The sequence below is a fragment of the Acanthochromis polyacanthus genome, chromosome 1 (assembly GCF_021347895.1).
Source record: "Acanthochromis polyacanthus isolate Apoly-LR-REF ecotype Palm Island chromosome 1, KAUST_Apoly_ChrSc, whole genome shotgun sequence".
Taxonomy (NCBI): domain Eukaryota; kingdom Metazoa; phylum Chordata; class Actinopteri; family Pomacentridae; genus Acanthochromis; species Acanthochromis polyacanthus.
This window is the reverse complement of record NC_067113.1, coordinates 10,645,779-10,666,982: the sequence shown is the minus strand read 5'-3', so window position 1 is coordinate 10,666,982 and position 21,204 is coordinate 10,645,779. Positions and strand designations below refer to the sequence as shown.

The 21,204-nt window shown below is 43.9% G+C and overlaps 2 protein-coding genes across 3 annotated transcripts in view; both read right to left on the bottom strand.

The window, feature by feature from the left end:
* Nucleotides 1–196: 196 nt before the first annotated feature.
* Nucleotides 197–5,940, bottom strand: pth2 (parathyroid hormone 2). The gene is made up of 4 exons (XM_022192513.2): nt 5,663–5,940; nt 4,654–4,758; nt 4,259–4,432; nt 197–702 (listed from the first exon to the last, which is right to left on the bottom strand). Exons 2-4 carry the CDS (start codon nt 4,755–4,757, stop codon nt 525–527), a joined length of 456 nt encoding a protein of 151 aa, XP_022048205.1. The 5' UTR covers nt 4,758; nt 5,663–5,940; the 3' UTR covers nt 197–524.
* Nucleotides 5,941–19,212: 13,272 nt separating this feature from the next.
* The window catches only part of rin3 (Ras and Rab interactor 3), a 31,574-nt gene continuing 29,582 nt past the window's right edge, over nt 19,213–21,204 (bottom strand). For both annotated transcript variants that reach the window (XM_051951015.1, XM_051951017.1), the window contains 2 exons: nt 20,861–20,975; nt 19,213–20,238 (listed from right to left, as the gene is read on the bottom strand). In XM_051951015.1, the coding sequence (XP_051806975.1) occupies nt 19,973–20,238; nt 20,861–20,975 (381 nt within the window). In that variant the 3' untranslated portion in view covers nt 19,213–19,972. The remainder of the gene's footprint in view (nt 20,239–20,860; nt 20,976–21,204) is intronic.

Here is a 21,204-nt window from a genome sequence, read left to right as displayed (position 1 = left end):
ACGTTGCCATTGTGTTAATAGACCTTTACAAACTTTCATATATTCAGTTAATACAAACACAAACATATGCTGTGTTAAACTGCACAAAAACATCAGACACATCGTTAGAATAGTTTGGTTTGTGAAAATAATCCTTTAAAATCTAGCTATTCTGATACAACTCCTGTTGTCTGAAGTCAAAAAGGAGCTACAGACGTCAAAAACATCATTTGCATCTTTATTAATTCATCAAAATAAATGTCACCAAATGATTTCAGTAGGACTTAACAAGCTCACGTCAGATTTCAACAAAAATCTGTCGTTCTTCTAACCATCTGATGGGAAATCAGTAACTTATTTACAGTTTTGAACAGTGAAGGAATAAAACTGTACAGGAAATAGAAATACAGTCAGTAACTTTTAATGCCTAAACTATCTTCTGTTTTACTGTTGACCAGCTGAAAACCCCCTCAGATCTTTTTTTTTTCCAGCAGGGTTTAGAGAGCTGGTCAGAACCGATGGAAAACGTTATAACAACTGAATTATCACGAAGAATTAACCACCAGGAGTTTCTGCATGTAGGAGTTGAGCCACTTCTGTCTCTCCATGGAGGTGAGGAGTTTACTTTTCTCTCTGAAGGCGGCATCATCAGCCACCACCATGTTCCTCTTCATCAGACCGGCTCCCTCAGACGACCACTCAGACGGCCACAGCCCGTCCACACTGCACAGGTTCACACAGAGTCCAGGAGATTAGTGAATCCAGAATCAAGCCAGACCGGTACCACACATCCACACTAATACGTTTATTACTGGAGTCACTGGGGAAAGACGTACTGAGGTCCACACTGTAAACATACTTTAAAACTTCTGCATTTAAAATGTTCCTTCAGTAAAAGTCCTTGTAATCAATTGTATTGTAATCATGAAAATGTATTTAAAGTTTAAGAACAAAAGCAGTACAGTGTTCCTTATGGCTGTTACACTGTTTTGTTACTTGATTAAAGTTTAAGCAGAATTTTATTGACATTGTTGATTAAAGTGGAGCTCATTCGGAAATTGTACACCAATTCATAAATATTTCTAAGAGATCCCAAACTTTTCAACGGTAGTGTCAGAAAATACAGTAAGATAGAGCAAAAATATAGAAAAAATACAATAAAAATGCAGTAAAAATCGAGCAATATATAATAATACTTATTTATATATATATATATATATATATATATATATATATATATATATATATATATATATATATATATATATATGGACTAATTTGTTGATTTTAATCAAATTGTTTGGTTTAATCAAATGAGGAAAATAGTCAGAAATACCATCACAACTACACAAAGCTTGAAGTGACATCTAGTCAGTGCTTGTTTGGTTTCAGCCCACTGTACAAATACTGAAAATATTAAATAAACTTCATTATCTAGACAACATTTAATCCTCCTTAGTGTCATGGGGGGCTGGATTCTATCCCAGCTGAAGGTTCACCTGGACAGGTCACAGTCTGTCACAGGGCTACACATAGAGACAAACAATCACACTCACATTCACACCTACAGACAGTTTATGATCACCAATTAACCTCAGCATGTTTGTGGACTGTGGGAGGAAGGACTGTCCGGTGACGAAACTGTAACATTATTGCAATAATTAAGATATAAACAACTGGCATGAACTGTTGGGTTTTTAAATTACAAGTTAAACATCATATTTTGTGTGCTTTTCATATGTTTTATGTGAAAACATCTACACTGCTCAAAAAAATTAAAGGAACACTTTGAAAATACATCATATTTCAATACGGGGAAAAACAAACTGGATATTTACATTGATATGGACTGGATAATGTGTTAGGAATGAAAAGTGCCACATTGTTTGATGGGAATGAAAATTATCAACCCCCCAGGAGGGCTAAATTCAAGACACCCCAAAATCAAAGTGAAAAACTGATGTGGCAGGCTAGTCCATCTTACTGAAATTCCTTGGCAGCAACTCAAAATGGTATTCAGTAGTTTTATGGCCTTCATGTGCTTGTATGCATGACTGACGATGCCGGGACAAGCTCTGAATGAGACGACAGATGGTGTCCTGGGGTATCTCCTCCCAGAACTGGACCAGGGCATCGCTGAGCTCCTGGTCAGTCTGAGGAGCAAACTGGTGTCGGACTGAACAACACATAATGTTCCAAAGGTGTTCTATTGGATTCAGGTCAGGTGAGCGTGGGGGCCAGCTAATGGTATCAGTTCCTTCATCCTCCAGGAACTGCATGAGTTCTCTTACCACATAAGACTGGGCTTTGTCGTGCACCAGAAGGAATCCAGGACCACTGCACCAATGTAGGGTCTGACAATGGGTCAAAGGATTTCATCCTGATACCTAAAGGCAGTCAGAATGCCATTGTCCAGCCTGTAGAGGTCTGTGCGTCCCTCCATGGATATGCCTCCCCACACCACCACTGACCCACCACCAAAATAACGTTCTCCACGGCTTCTCCAGACCCTTCCATGCCTGTCACATGCGCTCAGGGTGAACCTGCTCTCATCTGTGAAAAGCACAGGGCACCAGTGGTGGACTTGCAAATTCCTGTGTTGCCAGCCGAGCTCCACGGTGCCAGTCAGCGAGCACAGCGGGCAGTAGAGGACGCTGGGCCCTCAGACCACTCTCATTACATCTCTTTCTGATTGTTTGATCAGAGACATTCACACCAGTGGTCTGCTGGAGGTCATTTTGTAGAGCTATTGCAGTGCTCATCCTGTTCCTCCTTGCACAAAGGAGCAGATAGCTGTCCTGCTGATCGGTGAGGACCTTTGACAGCCCTGTCAAGCTCTCCCAGACTAACTGCCTGTCTCCTGGAATCTACTCCATACACTTGAGAATGTGCTGGGAGACACAGCAAACCTTCTGGCAATGGCACACATTGATGTGCCATCCTGGAGGAGTTGGACTGTCTGTGGAACCTCTGTAGGGTCCAGGTATCGCCTCATGCTACCAGATGTGACACTTAGCCTAGCCAAATGCAAAACTAGTGAAAAACAGTCAGAAAAAATTTGGAAGGAAAAAAATGTCAGTGGCCTTCACCTGTAAACTCATTCTTGTTTTGCGGGTTGTCTCATTGTTAGTGCATCTGTTGTTAATTTTATGAACACCAAAGCAGCTGAAACTGACTAGAAAGTCCCTCAGTTACTTACTTGACCAGATCAGTATCCCACATGTTTCACTGCTTTGATGCAATACTTAGATTAAAAAGTGTTCCTTTAATTTTTTTGAGCAGTGTATATAGTTTATAGTAACATTAAAAATGATTTCCTCTGACAGGGTGGAAAATCACCTGAAAAGAAAAGACTTGTGATAGCACAAGTACATTAAATGTGCTAAAGTACAGTACTTGAGTGAATGTACTCAGTTTCATTCCATCAATTACTAAAAATGTATTTTTTTCACTTCTGCTGAATCTGCTCTGTTGAAATTCATGATGAAACTGATTAACTTTGCTGTTGCTTCCAACGTCACCTCAAAGGCCTGATTTTCTCAGAGACTGCAGTTTAAACAAATACTTTTATTGATGTTACTGAAAATTTCCCTCCTTTCTTTCAGAGTATTTCAGATGAGAAGGTCCGTATCTCATTAAATGTGAGCAGCTGATTAAATTAGCATGAAGATGAGAAACAGTGAAACAGTAAAAAAACGAAATCCATGAACCAACAGTGATACACATCCATTAACTTTTTAAATTATTATTATTATTTTAAAGTTTATTTTATGTATTATCATCAGTAATCTGGCGTGGTAATTACTGCACTTTAGAAGCAGATCATTTAAAATGTTTGTGTTAAGCATCACCTGGATGTGACTTCATATTTAGAATATTTAACTACATGAGAAACAAAAATTCATTTCACATGTTCACTCTCAGTCAGGAGTCACAACTGGAGAACATTTGAGGAATAAATTAGAAGAAAAAATGTATTTATTTTAATATGACACTGCAGAGCCAATATATATAATATGCATGTTTTCCAGGGCATTTAATACGCACATTTAAAAAGCCCAAACCTTTGGCAAGAGGATACAGTATAGTTTAGTAACAGCAGAGTTAAGTGATGATCGGTCTTGGTCTGTCTGTCTGTTCACAACTTTACTCAAGAACCGACTAACAACTTTTTAACGTTTTCATCCGTCAGGAATCCTACATCGACTGAACAGCCTAGTTGGAGTCCTGCTCTCTGAGTTTTATTCTAGTTTGATTATGATTCCAGGTGAACAGTTACCTGCCCTTGGCCCTCTCCGGGTCGAAGAGCCACGCCTCCCTCAGCAGCTTACTATTGGCTGCTGCTCTGAGGCTGGGTGCTGGCATCATGTGGATGCTCCAGTCACGGAGCGAGATAGAAGGGAAGAGGACATCCCAGTCGTCCCGTTTAGCTTCCTCTGAATCATCAGGACTTCTGGAATCAAAAAACAGAACTGATTTATTTTTTAAACTGGAGCTACAGAAGATATGAAATGTGCTACATTTTGAATGAAATTATGTAGGAATGTTTAAATGAGTTAAACACAGTCAGAAGGAAAAACCAAATGCTTGTTCCGTTGGTCTGACAGATTATGTAACTGATCTATTTGTCACTTAGAATCTGTGTACCAAAAACCTTTAAAGATTTAGAATCACCTGACAGGTAGTCGAGGCTGAGGGAAGCCAGATGTCACCAAGGTCATACCCAGAATGCAAAGCAGCAGGAAGGACATGCGGGAAATAACGGGAAGCTCAGACATCCTGAAATACAGAAAATAAAAACAAATCTTGAGCAATAACTTCATGATCCAAACATAATCTGCTGGTTTACTATCTCAGGTAGTTTTTATTGTTGCGACCTCGTGAGTATAAATGAAGGAAAGAATGCGACTTTATGCCAGTGATCCGGTACCTGGAGGATTGTCTTTTCTTGTGCCTTTCCCTCTGATTGACACAGACTAATAACACTAATAACTGTCTTTACTGTTTGTGTGCTTTATTTTATTTGACATGTTGAGAGCTCTTTGTATTTAACTATCACAAATGGAACAATAAAATCACATCAAAAATAGACTTTGTTTTTCTGTATTTAATTCTAAACTGATAAAACTTAGCAGAATATCTCTATGTATTTTCATTTATTTCATTTATTCATTAACAATCAAAATGTTCATTAATTAATAGAAAGTCTTCATAAGAACCTTTAATTGTACGAAGTCTAAGGCAATAAATACTGACTGCAGTTTCTGGACTGGTGTTGGAACGTGTGCAGTCATGTAACTCCTTTATTTTTACACTGATTTATTTATACCATGTGTATAATGCTGAGTAAATCAAAATATTTCATCATGCTTCTGTGTCCAATGACATTGTTTAGCATCATTTTGAAAAAATAAAGAAAAAAAGTGGAATTTAAAGACACTGGAAATGTTTGGGCATCCAGCAGCTCCTTCATGCAGACAACTAAGAATTTAGTTTTTCTTCTTTGTGTTTTTTTTTTTTTACTTTGAAAATTGTTATACAAGCAAAATATAACCCTGTGTAGTCACTAAAATGATTTACTGATAAACTAACATGCACCCACGCTGAAAAGAACAGTGGCTTTATTCAACAAATAACTTTAAAAACTTTTTTAATGTTGCCTAGTAATGTGATGATTTCTTACCTGCTCCTCAGGCTGAAGTGTTTTTCTGTCAGTAGCAGCGAACAGCTTCAGGCTGGTGTTCAGGTTGGAGGTCAGCTGTCCCACAGATCTACCCAGATGAACCACCACCACAGGACTTTGTGCTAAAAGGTGCTTTCTTTGTTGCAGCTTCTGTCAGCTTTTGAAATGTGTTTGTTTCCTCTAAATAGAAAGAAGTTTGGGTAAAAACTCAGATTTCCACTTGTCCTCTTGTGTTGTTTCTGCTGGGCTGTGTGCAGGACGATGTTGGATGAAAATCACCCGTGTTTTGTCTTGCATACTTATATACCCTGGAATGGAGTGCTTTTACCCCCCATCCCCCTAAACCACCCACACATATACTCAAGCGTATACACCCTTCACCAGATCAATCCGACTCCGAGTTTAGCGTGCAAGAGGAGAATCCTTGTGGAAGTGTTAGCTAGCTTGTTAGTGTCCTGTTTCAAAGACTCTTAGTCACAGTGCTGTTGTGGAGAGCCTGCATCTTATTACTGAAAATCATTATAGTGCTGGTGTGTATATACGTGCTGCTGTCCATTCATAGCTGAGGCGCATGAATGGATGAAAGCAAAGAAAGGTTTTTATGGAACCTGAGAAATATTTATCCTAACGTCTATTGTTATAATGATGGACAAAACAAAACCATGTGACATAAATAGTCAATTTGTCCTGAAATAACCAATCTGGACTGAACTGGTGACAACAAAACAGTCTATGACCACAAAATAAAGAAAGACATATGATCACTTTAACATACATTACCATTCAAAGGTTTGAGGTCACTTAGAAATGTCCTCAGCAGTTGTTTTTTTCAATGAAGATAACATGAAATGAATGAAGATAACACTAAATGAATGATAAATCCAGTGTAGACATTGTTAATGTGGTAAATGAGTATTCTAGCTGGAAACAGCTGATTTTTAATGGAATATCTCCATAGGGGTACAGAGGAACATTTCTAGAAACCATCACTCCTGTGTTCTAATGCTACATTGTGTTAGCTAATGGTGCTGAAAGGCTGACCAAGCTCCAGGTAGCTCAACACCACCCACGCCTCTCCACCTTGAAGCCTCCTCTGCTGCCTTGGTCGTCTCTCCTGCAGGGAGACTGGCCTCCAAGTACATCCCATTTCCACATGTTCTCACCCTCCTCACCACCCATTTCTTTGGCATTCCTCTTAGGTCAGTATATTTTGCCCTCTTTGTCCCACTGGCCTTCTGTGCAGTTCTCTGAGGAAATGGTGACTTTTAGTAAAGTGATTTGTGTGGAGATATCTGTCATCTGCACCACATTTGGCCTTATTGTTATCATTACAGCAGTTCGTGGGAACGTCAGTTGTTTCCCCCAGGTTTACTTTTTGTTGTTAATCTTCAGCAGTTGCTAGCAGCTAATGTTAGCTTTCCTTATGTCTTGATGAACGTGATGGCCGTCTTTTTTGAGTGGAGCTAACTGGCTAATTCCGCTGCAGATGGTAGGTACTATGGCCTTCAGGACTGAACAGGAGAAGCCCTTGTCCAGAGCTTTCAAACTCAAGGTTCTCTATCTTCAGACTGATTTGTGAATCAGTGTTTGTGTAGTCGGACTCACTGGATGTATATTGTAGATATAACATAATAAAAATAAAGAAAAGCTACTTGTTCACTAATCATAAGGCTCCGTGAACCATCTGAATGTCAGAGTTTCTTTGAGAAAGACACTGAATCACAAGTTTCACTTAATGGTCGGCAAACACTGAAATATGCTATGAGTAACCCAAAAGTGCTATAAACATGCAGACTTGGTCATTTTGGTATGTCTAGATCTTTAAATTGTAGTGTACAGTGAACCCTCGTTTATCACGGGGGTTACGTTCCAAAAGGAACTCGCGATAGGCGAAATCCGTGAAGTAGTCAGCTTTATTTTTTACAGTTATTATACAATACTGCACTTGGGGGAGCGCTGCAGCTGCAGCCAGGTGGACGCCGCGGCGGTACTCTTGCCTCAGAGAGTGGGCCCGGCTGAATCAATTGGAGCAGTCGAGGGTGGGGAAGGCTCGCGCCGGCGCTCTTATCCTGGGGAGCGCGGCTGCGGTGGCCAGAGACGGCTGGGGACCACGTCCACTGTCCAGTGGCAAAAGAATAAGGCTGCTCCGTCAGCTCCGTCTTTCAGGGTGTCTCACTAGACCAAGGAGAGAAATGATCCAGCATTCCACAGCAGGCAGCGCTGGCCTGTATGGCAGAGGAGACTGTTCATGTTGGTCAGTCCCTTAGCCAATCAGGATGCAGAACACAATGCACTAAAAAAAATCCGTGAAACAGCGAAGCCGTGAAAGGTGAACCGCGTTATAGCAAGGGTTCACTGTATATATAAAGACATCTATATTTATATTCTATTTGCATATAAATATAATATGTGCTGTCACTTCAGAAAGTATTCAGTCTTCCTTCACCAAACCCTAACCATGACCCAATAATTCAAAGTGGAAACATGTTTAAAGAATTTATTTTTAAAACAAAAATTCTCATTTACATAAATATTCAAACCCTTAATTCAGTACTCTGTAGGATCCCATTTGGAACCAGCTGCAATTTCCAGTCCTCTTTAGTAAATCTCTACAACAGTGCCAAACCTTGATTTGGACAGAGTGCCTCATTCTTCCTGACAGATCCTGTCTAGCTTCATTACACTGGATTGGAGTCGTTTGTGACGTACTTCAAATCTGCCATCTTCACATCTCTAAGCTGATGTTGTGTGAGGTTTCAGTCTGGGGTTTGGCTGTGCCGCTAAAAGGACAGTCAGAGTCAGAGAGGAGGTAGCAGATGGGATGAGTAGTGGATCTGGAGCTCAGCAAAAACAAGGTTAGTCAAAAATACAAAAGCAGAAAGAATCACTCAAACACACCAACACAAGCACAGACAGGAAGAGAGAACAAGGGAACAGAGGAACTAAGGAAAACACCAGATCTAAAGGTACATCTCAAGAATTCTTTAAAAATATCTGTGATAACTTTTTTCTTTTTTCTTTACCTTGTAAACATGTCTATCTGGTGTTTGGAATGAAATGAAAATGCAGTTTACTGATGACAAAGAATCAAGCAAAGTACAGATTCATGCTTCCAGAGTGTTGTGTTCCAGTTTGGTGGTTGTTTGTGTGCTTGGTTGTCTTTCTCTATGTGTAGTCCTGTGACCTGTCCAGGTGAGCCTTTACTCCATCCTAAGTCAGCTGGGATAGACTCCAGCCCTCCACAGGTCAAGGCAGTATAAAGAAAATAAACTGATGAATGGATCAGTTTGAAAATGTATGACTGAATTACAGCCTGCCATTGTGTAGAGTAGACTAGTTTATAAATGAGGAGAGATGAGCTGGCGTCTGAGCTGCCAAACATCCCAAACAGATGTTTTCAAGGGTTTTCAAAACTTTAAAGCAAACAGAATGTCAGGGCTCCCTCCTCACCCCCGTTCCTCCCCCACCTGGCATCCCAAAACACTTTTCCCATCTGTTTCCCCCTTTCTCTCCCTCTCTTCCACTCTCCCTCTTTCCCTCTCTCTCTCTCTCTCTCTCCAGCGCTGCACTGAGTGGAGTGCAGCCACACGTAGGCTTGAACGGCCTACGCCTCGCCCAGGTTAAGACCCAGACCACACCCATCACCATCCGTACCTCAGGTAACCATACCGAGTCTATCACGTTTTGTTCTCTGCCCAACCTGCACACCCCCTTGGTCCTAGGATTCCCCTGGCTCCAATTACATAATCCCCACATAGACTGGTCCTTCGGCAAAATCTTAACCTGGAGCCCTGCCTGTCATGCCACCTGCCCCAGCCCCCGGTAGTCCCACGCCTCCTGCCTGCCCACACCTCCTGATCTGTCCGGCGTTCCCTCCGAATACCACGACCTCACCCCGGCCTTTGACAAAGACCAGGCTCTGTCCCTGCCTCCTCATCAACCCTATGACTGTGCCATAGACCTACTAAAAGATGCCCCCCCACCCAGCGGGAGGCTCTATAATCTGTCCAAGCCTGAACGGGCCACTATGGAAGAATATATCAGAGACTCTCTGGCTGCTGGTCTGATCCGCCCATCTACATCTCCGGTCGGGGCGGGGTTCTTCTTCGTCGGAAAGAAGGATGGCGGACTGCGATCCTGCGTGGACTACCGGGGTCTGAACAAGATCACCATCCGGAACAAATATCCACTTCCTCTGATAAATTTGGCTTTCACCCCCTCCATGGGGCTACCACATTTTCCAAATTAGACCTCCATAACGCTTATCACCTGGTACAGATTCGGGAGGGGGATGAATGGAAGACGGCGTTTAACACCCCCCTTGGCCATTTTGAGAATCTGGTGATGCCCTTCGGGCTAACCAATGCCCCCACTGTCTTCCAGCATCTCGTCAATGACGTCCTGCGGGATTTCCTGAATCGGTTTGTGTTCGTGTACCTAGATGACATCCTGATCTTCTCCCGCAGCCTGGAGGAGCACCGTTGGCACATGAGACAAGTGCTGGAGCGCCTTCTAGAAAACCGCCTCTTTGTGAAGGCGGAAATGTGCACGTTCCATGTGTCGACGGTGTCCTTCTTGGGTTACATCATCGCTGCAGGGAAGATCAGGATGGACCCAGCCAAGATAGCGGTGGTGGAGGATTGGCCGGAGTCAGGGGACCGCAAACAACTTCAGCGGTTCCTGGGCTTCGCCAAATTCTACCGCCGCTTCATACAAAATTACAGCCAAATCGCAGCCCCCCTGACCGCACTCACATCCACCTCCCGCAAATTCCTCTGGTCCCCTGCCACACACTCCGCCTTCCAAACACTAAAGGCCCACTTCATGTGCGCCCCCATCCTCGTGCAGCCAGACCTCAGCCGCCAATTCATCTTCGAGGTCGATGCCTTGGACACCGGAGTGGGGGCGGTGCTGTCGCAGCGCGCCAGCGGAGATGACAAGCTCCACCCATGTGCCTTTTTCTCCCGCAAGCTCTCCCCGGCTGAGAGGAATTATGACGTGGGGAACCGTGAGCTCTTGGCCGTTAAGCTGGCGCTGGAGGAGTGGAGGCACTGGCTGGAGGGGGCCGAACTACTGTTCCTGGTGTGGACCAACCACAAAAATCTTCAGTACCTGCAAACGGCCAAACGTTTGAACCCGAGGCAAGCCAGGTGGGCACTTTTCTTCGACCGCTCCCAGTTTACCCTGTCTTATTGTCCCAGATCCCGCAATGGTAAACCTGACGCCCTGTCCCGCATCAGCTCCAAAGAGAGCTCCCCAGAAAGTCCTGAGCCCATCCTGTCCCCGGGCCACTTGGCTTGCCTCACTTGCGACATAGAGATCACCGTCTGCCGTGCTCAGCAGAATCAGGTCTTCCCAGAAGGCGGTCCCCCAGGAACACTATTTGTTCCCAGAGGCCTTCCACCCGGACATCCTCCGCTGGGCCCACTCCAGCTAGGTGTCGTGCCACCCAGGGGTGTCCAGGACGCTGGCGGTTCTCCGCCGGAGGTTCTGGTGGCTACCATGACCTGTGACTGCCGAAATTACATCTCAGCCTGCTCCGTCTGCACCCAGAGCAAGACCTCGAACCAGCCCACACCTGGACTCCTCCACCCCCTACCCATTCCCTGTCGACCTTGGTCCCATATCTCTCTGGACTTTGTGACCGGCTTGCCCCCATCATGGGGAATGACCACCATTCTGACCATCGTGGACCGATTCTCCAAATACGCTCACTTCATCCCGCTACCCGCTACCCTCAGCCCGTGAGACTGCTGACCTTCTGGTGGCCCATGTCTTCCGCGCTCATGGTATTCCCCTGGACATTGTTTCTGACTGAGGGCCCCAGTTCACGTCACAGGTCTGGCGTGCTTTTTGCGCTGCTCTGGGGGCCAAGGTCAGCCTCTCCTCTGCGTTCCACCCTCAAAGTAATGGTCACTCCGGTGTATTACATTGAGGAACCCCAGCTCCTGGAGCTCGCAACTCCCCTGGGTGGAGTATGCCCACAACACCCTCCCCAGCGCCACCACTGGTCTGTCTACGTTCCACTGTGCCTACGGCTACCAACCACCGCTCTTCCTGGACTGGGAGGGAGAAATCGCAGTGCCATCGGTGGAGGCTCATCTCCATCGGTGCACCCGCACCTGTCAACAAGCTCGCGCCGCCCTCCTCCGTGCATCTCGTTATACCCAAGACCAGACCAAGCAACACCGGACTGAGGCGCCGATCTACGTGCCCGGTCAGCAGGTCTGGCTACGCGCCAAGGATTTGCCCGTCTGCGTCCCCTCCAAAAAATTGTCCCCCCGGTTCATTGGCCCGTTTGAAATCATCAAAATCATCAACCCCTCCACAGTTCGCCTCAGACATCCCATCCCACGTTCCATGTCTCCCAGTTAAAACCGGTTCAGGAAAGCCCGCTGGCCCCTCCAGTTCCGGCCCCTCCACCCCCCGGCTTATGGATGGTGATCCCATATACACCGTTTCCCGCCTCCTAGACGTCCGCCGCCGGGGTAGGGGCCTGCAATATCTGGTGGACTGGGAGGGCTATGGCCCAGAGGAATGAACCTGGGTTCCTCGGAACCGGATCCTGGACCCGTACCTGATTAGAGACTTCCACCATGACCATCCAGATTGGCCTCGTGGGGCGCCAGGAGGCGCCCGTTGAGGGGGGGGGGTTACTGTCAGGGCTCCCTCCTCACCCCCGTTCCTCCCCCACCTGGCATCCCAAAACCCTTTTCCCATCTGTTTCCCACCTTTCTCTCCCTCTCTTCCGCTCTCCCTCTTTCCCTCTCTCTCTCTCACTCTCTCCCTCCAGTGCTGCACTGAGTGGAGTGCAGCCACATGGCTGTCTCCACTCAGGCAATCAGCCGCTTCCCTGGAGTCTGGACAGCTGGAGCTCGTTCCTGTGATTACTCCTGTGGCAATAAAAGACCGGTTCATCTCTCCACTCTCCGCCAGATTGTTGTACTCGACACACCAGTCAGTCGCTCTCTGGCCTTGGTGATTCTTCGCTGCGATTAAAGCACAACTAACGTTGTCTCTCTTCTGCCTCACTAGAATCCAGCTGTCCAGACCTCCGCCTGCCGTGTTCTGCCCGACTCCCCTCCTCGGCTCCCCACCTGCATCCCCGGTTCCGCCTGCTCCTTCCTGGTTCCACCGTCTGCCTCTGCATCCCGGATTGTCAGTGTCTGGCTTCCTTCCCCTCCGGCATCTGTTCCTCTGCTGGTTCTCCATCCTCCGCCTTCCTCCGGCCGCCAGGGATCCTTCCATCTGCCGCCGCACTCTGTCCCCCACCTCGGAACTACAGCGGCTGCTGATCCCCGGCTCTGGAGCCCCAGACCCGGATTCACTCCACCACTCCCTCCCGTACGCATCCCCCCGGCTTCTCTGACCACCATCACCACCTGCTCCCAGCAATAAAGCTCCTTTCTATCCAACTCAGCCTCGGTAGCATGGTTCTCTGCTTGGGTCCAGTCCCTATTTTGTGAGACAGAATGCATAAGAAAGAGACTTTAGTACACTGCCTATCCTAAAAAGATGCCACCTGGATTTAACTAAGCAAATAGGTCACATCCTTCCATTGGATAATTACCGCAGTGATGACAACAACTTCTTTAACCCTAGCTGATGCAGTGAGGAGCTTCTCATTTCTTAAACAACCATGTTGGAAGACATCCTGTGGTCATGGAGAAGATGTTAATCTGTTTCAGAATGGTCAAATTATTGGCCTACATCAAGCAAAGAAAACAACTAAGGAGATTAAACTGCTAAAATCAGGTTAAGAACAGTCCAACGCATCATTAAAACCTGAAGGACAGTGGAGAACCTTCATCTTCCAGGAACAAATGTGGTCTGATGAGTCCAGGTTTACCCTGTTCCAGAGTGATGGGGCATCAGGGTAAGAAGAGAGGTGGATGAAGTGAAGCCCTCATCATGGCTAGTGTCTACCAGCCTGTGGGGGTTAGAGTTATGATCTGGGGTTGGTCAGGTTCAGCAATGTTATGTTCCTAAAGAATGAGGTCAACTGATACCTGAAGATACTGAATGGATTCATGGGGTCACACTGAGTGGATCAGGGATCATGAGATGGATTGTCCTCCACAGAGTCCAGATCGGGCTAAGGATCTTTGGGATGTTCTGGCGAAGAATTTGTGCAGCGGTCCGACTCTCCCATCATCAGTCTAAGATCTTGGTGAAAAATTAATGCGTGTCTGGACAGAAATAAATGCTGTGACACTGCAGAAGCTTTTCAGAACGATACCGCAGTGAATGCGTGCTGTTCTCAAAGCTAAAGGTGGTCCAATGAAATATTATTGTGTGTGACTTCTTTCTTGGACAGGCAATATATTTAATTTTTAAACTTTTGAATTCTAAGCACATAGTGGGATGTAAAAGCCAAAGTCAGACCTAAGCTGATAATTAGTTCCACTACACTGTTAATACACGTTTGAAGGACACTTCACAGTAAACTAAGGGTTAGCTTCACTGTTTAAAGGTTAGACTGTAGCAGGGGTTAAATTCATACAACCTTCTTCTCCACTGCTGCCCATCATTTCAGTGCCATCTTGTTTAACATTTCAGTCCCATCCTGCCATTTGCATCACCATTGGACACCATTCTCTTCCAGGCAAGCAAAGCACTTCTGCAGACATTAGAGATTTTTTGACTTCATACTTCAAGTAGTATATGAGTAGCATAGTGTTGTACTGTAAACATTTCCTGGAGATGTCAGCTTAACTAAAACTCCTCTGACTTCTCTGTTAGTCTCAATGGTGGAATCTTAAATAAATAACAGTTTGTTGACACTTGTGTCTGTGGAAGTCAGCCGTCACTGTTGCATAAGGACACCTTGTTAGCATGTCAGTGTCAAGAACCCTTTCATCTCCGAAGTGGATGCATCCACTGAAACATGTATATTTGGTGCTTTGCCCCTGGGTCAGAGTATGCAGGAGCAGAAACAAGACAAAATGTCGGAGATTCTGCAGAGCTGGTTTAGCAGACAGGAAGCTCGTCCCCATTTAAGGACCTCATTATGGATGTTGTTGGAAATAATGACCTGCAGACAGGAAGCAGCTGGCCCTAACAATGGCTCCTCAGCTCGGATTTTACAGAGGATAACAAGCTTCAGACACAAAGCCTGAGTCACCTCACATTACATACTGTATGGTCTGATCAGAAATACTGCGGACGTCCATCTGTGTCCCCGTCACTGATTCATTTATGGATTCATCAGATGGAAATGACATTTAGACGATGATCACATTGTGGAGAAATGTTAGTGAATCATGGTGTTTGGTGGTTTTTAACTTGTTGACTCCCCTGATATCAGCGCGCTCCACCAATACTGTCTGTTGCTGCGTCATAACCAGAGGATTCAGAAAGTATTCAGACACACTTCACATTCTGAAAACTTTATTGTGATGTAGATTTAATCAGTCTACACTCAGCTTTAGAATGACAAAGTGAAAACACGTGTTTGAATTATTTTTAAATGTATGTCTGTGTTCATAGGTTATTTATGGTGTTGCTAATGGTTACTTTTCAAAAGACTGGACAACGATTGTCAAATGAAGTGTCGCTGTCTCTGAAAATCATTGATCTAAAAAGCACTGAATTTGAAGCATACTGATAGCGTTATGGCCAGAGCAGACACTGAGACTCATTCATGTGCCCAGTTTTATAGATGTTCCTGGTGGTAAAACTGCCCTCTGACTGGAGTTATTCTGTATTTGAGATTTTGAGGTGTTCATGTCAGCAGCTCTGTCTCTTTGACATATAACTATCTATAACATCCTTTTTGTGTAGCTTTATTTGTATCTTTCGCATCATTTGTATATGAAAGTGTTGAGTCTAGGGCTAGGCTTCATTTCTGGGAAACTGAGCTCTAGAATCCAAAGACTTTAAGGTGACAAAAGTGAAGCAAAGAACACATCCCTCAAATAGCAACCGTGTCAAGGAAAGTCATAGCTGTAATGGTGGTAGAATCTGGCTAGTGTCCAGCCAATCAGTGAACTGCATTCTGAGGCAGTACTATGGAGCAGGACTTAGGGTTAGTGAGGTAACTTCAGTTTTAACTGTGGGTGTACAGGGTTACAGAAGTGGTCTATTTCTTATTGGGTGTTCCGGTCAAAGGTGATTGTGTGATTGCTTTTATCCAAAGCGCTTTACATGATGACATGTCACATTTACCCATTCACACACACATTCACACACTGATGGTGGGAGCTGCCATGCAAGGTGCTAACCACAACCCATCAGGAGCAAATAGGGGTTAGGTGTCTTGCTCAGGGACACCTCGACATGAGCTCGACGGGCCGAGGATCAAACCGGCAACCTTCCAGTTACAAGACGGCCACTCTACCCACTGAGCCATGCCGCCCCCAGATGACCTGTGTAGGCTTGACTGGTTTGAGAGCCTCTACAGAACCCCAGCTGCCAGTCATCTAGTGATGCTACGCTTGAGCCAGTTTGCTCGACAGTGCCGAGCTTTTGAAGCTCCAGAGACGGTGTTTCGATCCCTGCTTCAGCACGCCCACAATCACGTGACTATCGAGAGCGAGGCCTCGTTACGTCACATTGCGTGTCGCGGTGGTTCGCGTGAACTTTGAAGGGGTCGGGCATTTCAATCTGTCCAGATCTTTAAAGGGGTCTGATTCACTCAAATTGTGGGTTTCTGAGAGGAGGAGATCACGCTAGCGCATTTGCCATTTGTCATTTTGAGAGAAGTTAAGGAGAGTATACATTTAGTTAGAGTTTAGTTTAGATATATCTAGTTGCATTAAATACATTAAATAACACACAGATACATATGCATAGATTCACACATACACAACACACATGCATTCATAAAAACACACTACACATATATGCACACAAACACATATATAACGTTTTTAAAAAATTTATTGCAAGTAAAAAGCAGTGTGAGACAAGCAATCCTGAGGCTTTTTCAGTTTTTTTCACTTAGATGCAGTGCTGACACAGGACCAGCAGATGTCACTCTTTTGGTTGTGTCAAATGCTTCGAAGCAATGTGTCATTCTTGAAGCAGATGTGTCAAAGTGGTTCATTGCTTCATGAAGCTTCGATTTCACCATCACTACAGTCATCTCAACTAATGAGTTTGGAGCTGAAGATCTGCACTCCAGCCTTTGTTCTCCCCGCCTCCTGACCCGTCTGATTGGACCACCATCCAGTTCCCTCCACCTTCATCCAACCGGTTGCAGCCATCATCACGCCTGGAGAGGATAAATCCACAACCAAACTCTCAATTGAGGTGGCTATGATTTAATATGACCAGTTTGCCCTGGTGCCATTTTGTGCCTTTGTGTCCCTTTGTGTCAATTTGTATCTTCTGTACATTCTGTAGCCTTTGTAGTCACTGATGGGTGGCTACCTGGAAGTGAAGCTTCTGTTAGTGGCTGCTAATTCAGTGAAAGGTTCTCAAGTCTTAGTGAGGACTGCTTCTGTTACCAGCTGACTATCTAGGTGAGAAGCTACTTGCGTGTTTATGTGTTTCGTAGCCACTGAGGGTGCTGATTGGCGTCGTGTGCTTCGTTGGAAATGTGTGTTTTGTGGCACTAGTTTTATTTACAGTAAATAATAATATATTTTATCTGTAATGCATTTTTCATTTAGGCAAAATCTCCAATTGCAACATTGAAGATATTAAAAGGACAAAAACAAAACAATCAGGTTAAATGACAATAAAAAATAGAAAATTCAATGGCATATTTAATTAAAAAAAACATTCACTGTCTGTGGAGCTCTCAGGTGCTCAGGGAAGGAGTTCCAGATGTGAGGGGCAGCTGAGGTGAAGGCTCTGTCTCCATGGTCCGGAGTTTGGTTGTGGTAGGTGGAGGAGGTGATAGTTATTTGTGCGGAGGTTTCTTTTTGATGATTGATGATACATGAGTTCTTTAAGGTATTCTGAAGCGTTGCCGTGAATGCACTGATGAATGAGAATAATGAATTCTGGAGGATACTACGAGCCAGTGGAGTGAACAGAGGGTGGGTGTGATATGGTGTTGCTTCTGCACTCTCATCAGGATCCTAAGGATTTAGTTAATCCTGCACACTAGTCACTAGTTTGTTAGTTTCTGATGTTTGTGGTGGGTCTTACTACTGTGTTCAGGTTTGGTTAAGGAGTTTAGTTGCTTTGCTTTTGTTTAGCTAGTTTAAAAACTCTGTTAGTTGTTGTTAGGTTTTTTATTTTGTTCTCTGATTCAGCGACATCCACCAGCCCTGTTTTCTTTGTTGGACCATTTTTATGTTAAATTTGTCACTGAGCAATAAATTGCTTTACCTGAACCAGCGACAACTGGTTGTTTTTTGTTAAACCCAGCTGACCTTTGCGGTTGGGTCATAACACTGGGATACATCGCCATGGTAACTTTAGCTGCACACCAAACTGCTTTAAAGGATTATGTTTGAGATCAACACATACAGGAACACTGCTTACTGACCAATCAATTCTACAGGACAATGCCATTACTATATCTGGAGATTCTGATGAGCTTGGTGCACAGATAGTGTCTGAGGGAGGAGAGAGTCTTTAGGGACTAACTCAACAATTCTCTTTCCCTAATGAGCACAGATATGAGAAATAGAGATTCTCAGTGGAGGGAGCTCCAGTCTTCCATGACTTATTTTTAATCCATTTGACTACAAGCAGCTCCATTGGTCTGCAGGCCTTTGCAGAGCTGGATGGACAAATCACTAAAGAGTCTGTGTTTTTATTATACTGCTTTAAGGTCTCTAAAACTACAGTTTTTAAGTAGTTTGTAGTCAACAGGAAAACATCTGAAGAAAGACTAAGTTCCCTCCTGCTGAGTATCTCATATCCAGGCTGGTCAGGGAAGGAAGGACTCTAAAACCTCTTCATCCACAGAGGCTCTCAGTATCTGTGCTCAGAGCTCTCCAAGGATTTTTGACAAACTCGTGCCACTTTCTAAAAGAACTGATTGATCAGAGGCCGTGCTTTTATACATGATATCTTGAACATGACTTGCTTCAGAACAGGCTAGACATGCTGCATAAGTTTCCATGACGGTCTACCCCAGTAAAAGTGAATCATCATCAAACTCCTGATCCGTCAAATCAGCACCCACAAACACACAATACTCTGGTAAAAGACTGACATGTTTCTTTCAGATTCACTATAATTATTTTCTTCTCTCAGTACTTCTTTCCCTTGCCTTTGTCTCTCCTTTTCACATCATACACTGTTAACTGCTGTTGGTTTCTATAAGGCTTGATATCGAAAAGTATTGTAAACTACCGAGAAGAAAAAACTTGTTGTTTCCAGGTTGTGAAAAGCCTTTTGGTCAGTATTTATGCTTTCTATTTGGCAATAATACATTAGTAAATGTTTCTAATATACAATGAGAAATTCTCTGAAGCCCTTTTAATGGCTACAGAAAGTGATCAATCACTCATGGTGAGCTTTCACAACCTGGCAACCCAAAAGTCAGTCTTATTAACGAGTTATACGTATGTTTTTTTATATATGTAACACCATTAAACACTACATTTCATTTACTTTAGAAATGTCAACACAACCAAGAAGCAGCATCAACTTGTAATGTGTTTATTTACAGAAAGGTCAGTATCTGTGTAGAAGATGAGTGTGAAATAAAACATTATGATGCTTACTGGGGATTTTTCGTCATTTAGCTGATATAAAACATGTGCTTTAAATACAAATTATTTCAAAGTTGTTTTTTCCCCCATTGAAGGTGTTCAAGCAGCTGCTTTCACAAAGTAAAACTGATGGAAATGTGGTGGACTTTACAGATTCATCCTGTTAACATCATCCTGAATCCAGTAAACAGTAATTATCCAGTCCAGTACTGTTTGAAGAGCTTCAACAGAGACAGTAGCATCAAGTATAGTAAGTTGTAAACGGTATAAACATGATTATATATAAATGTATGTTAGCATTACATGTGTTTTTACATTCTATAAAACCACCACCTCCTGCAGTTTCTGGGGTTCCAGACCCCACGTTTAGATACAAAATAAGTTTTTTATGTCGCATTTTATTTAATCGCTGCTTTTCTGGTGATTTTTGCAGCATGTAGCACCAGACCAGTCAGAGTTAAGCTCGTATAAAACAGTATTTTATGCTCCCCTGCATGCTCTACTTCACATCAGTCGTTCTTGCTTTGTGTTCGTGTTTTTACAGAAATTTCAACTAGATCAATATTTCAAGTGAGACCTGAGATTAAAACATATTCCTAAATGTTTGCTTCTCTTCACTTTTGTTTCACTGCTGTGTTCATGCAGGCACCACTGTGATGTAGTTGCCATGGTTACCACCATGCTAGGGCAGCTACAAGCTTATCAGACTCTCCTCTTCTGCCTCTGCCTCCACCGTACCGACGGCCTCCATGTTCGCTGGGAAGAAGCTCTGTGCAGGCGGAGCAGGAGGAGGGTCGGTGGGGCAGCTGCGGCTCGGCTGGACGCTGGTTTTGCCGATGGGGTGATAGACGAAGCAGTAGACTCCTGGTTGGCAGCTGTTCTTCACACTGAGGGCCAACTCTGTAGGGGCCATGGGCTGGTGAACGCCATCCTTATACACACTGAGCATGTAGGACTCTGGGATTGAGAATTAAAGAATTAAAGACGCACAACGTCATCTCCAGACAGTATTAATGTAGTCATAATGACACTGTCACATACAAAGATCAAGTTCTTCACATCAGCTTAGCATAAACACTACTGAAATATTACTCATCGTAATTAACAACAACCTCAGCAGTTATTCTGATAGTCAGCACACACCCAGCAGAAGTGGAATCAGGATGTGGTTTAACCTTGCTGAGTATAAAGACTGAAATCAGGGTCTGTCAACTAAATATTACTGGTCTGGGTTTTCCCTTTCCTTACAGCTCTAGACTTCCCATTTTTCTTGTGCAAATCAAAAATTGTATTTAACTAAAATGCTTCCCAAAAGGTTCAGCCTGTCAGACTTATCATTAATCAGTCTAGAATTTTATTTCGTCTATTCTATTCAACTCAACTTTTTTAGTTAAATCATCCTGGTGATACGATGCCTGTGAAAACAGTTGTCTAATACTTTTTGAGGATCTGGAATAGCTTTGTCATGTTTTTCTTTTCATCTATCTGTTGCAGGTTCTCCGGTGTTGTGGAAGTACACGGGGATAGCTGGTTCAATAAACCGGACATAGAAGTAATACTGAAAGGATCTGATATTTACCTTGTTCGAAGCGTGCAGCACACTGCTCAGCTAGCTGTTCCATTGTTGTCGTGGGTAGGACACCCAAGGTTTTTGGGTTGGCTCCAATCTCTGGACAGCATACTGTCAGAAAGTCCTACAGAACAAACATAAACAAAACGTTACACAAAGGTCAGTGCAGTACTTCATCTCAGCTTATTTTATATGTGAATCTTTCTGAGTGTGAACTGTCACTTTAACAGCTCTGATGTTTCTGCACTTCTCTGTTTTCACTTGATTCTTTTCCAAATAGACTGTCTGTCCAAAAAAAAAAAAATCTCCACCTGGATTTAACTCAGTAAATAGGTAAGATCCTTCCATTGAAT

Bases quoted from the DNA above. Each gene is read 5' to 3' on its own strand.
- pth2 (XM_022192513.2), bottom strand. From the start codon at position 4,757: ATGTCTGAGCTTCCCGTTATTTCCCGCATGTCCTTCCTGCTGCTTTGC. The intron at 4,433-4,653 runs GTGATTCTAAAT...TTTTGATTCCAG, and splicing joins CAGCCTCGACTACCTGTCAG to AAGTCCTGATGATTCAGAGG. The intron at 703-4,258 runs GTAACTGTTCAC...GAACCTGTGCAG, and splicing joins CCGGAGAGGGCCAAGGGCAG to TGTGGACGGGCTGTGGCCGT.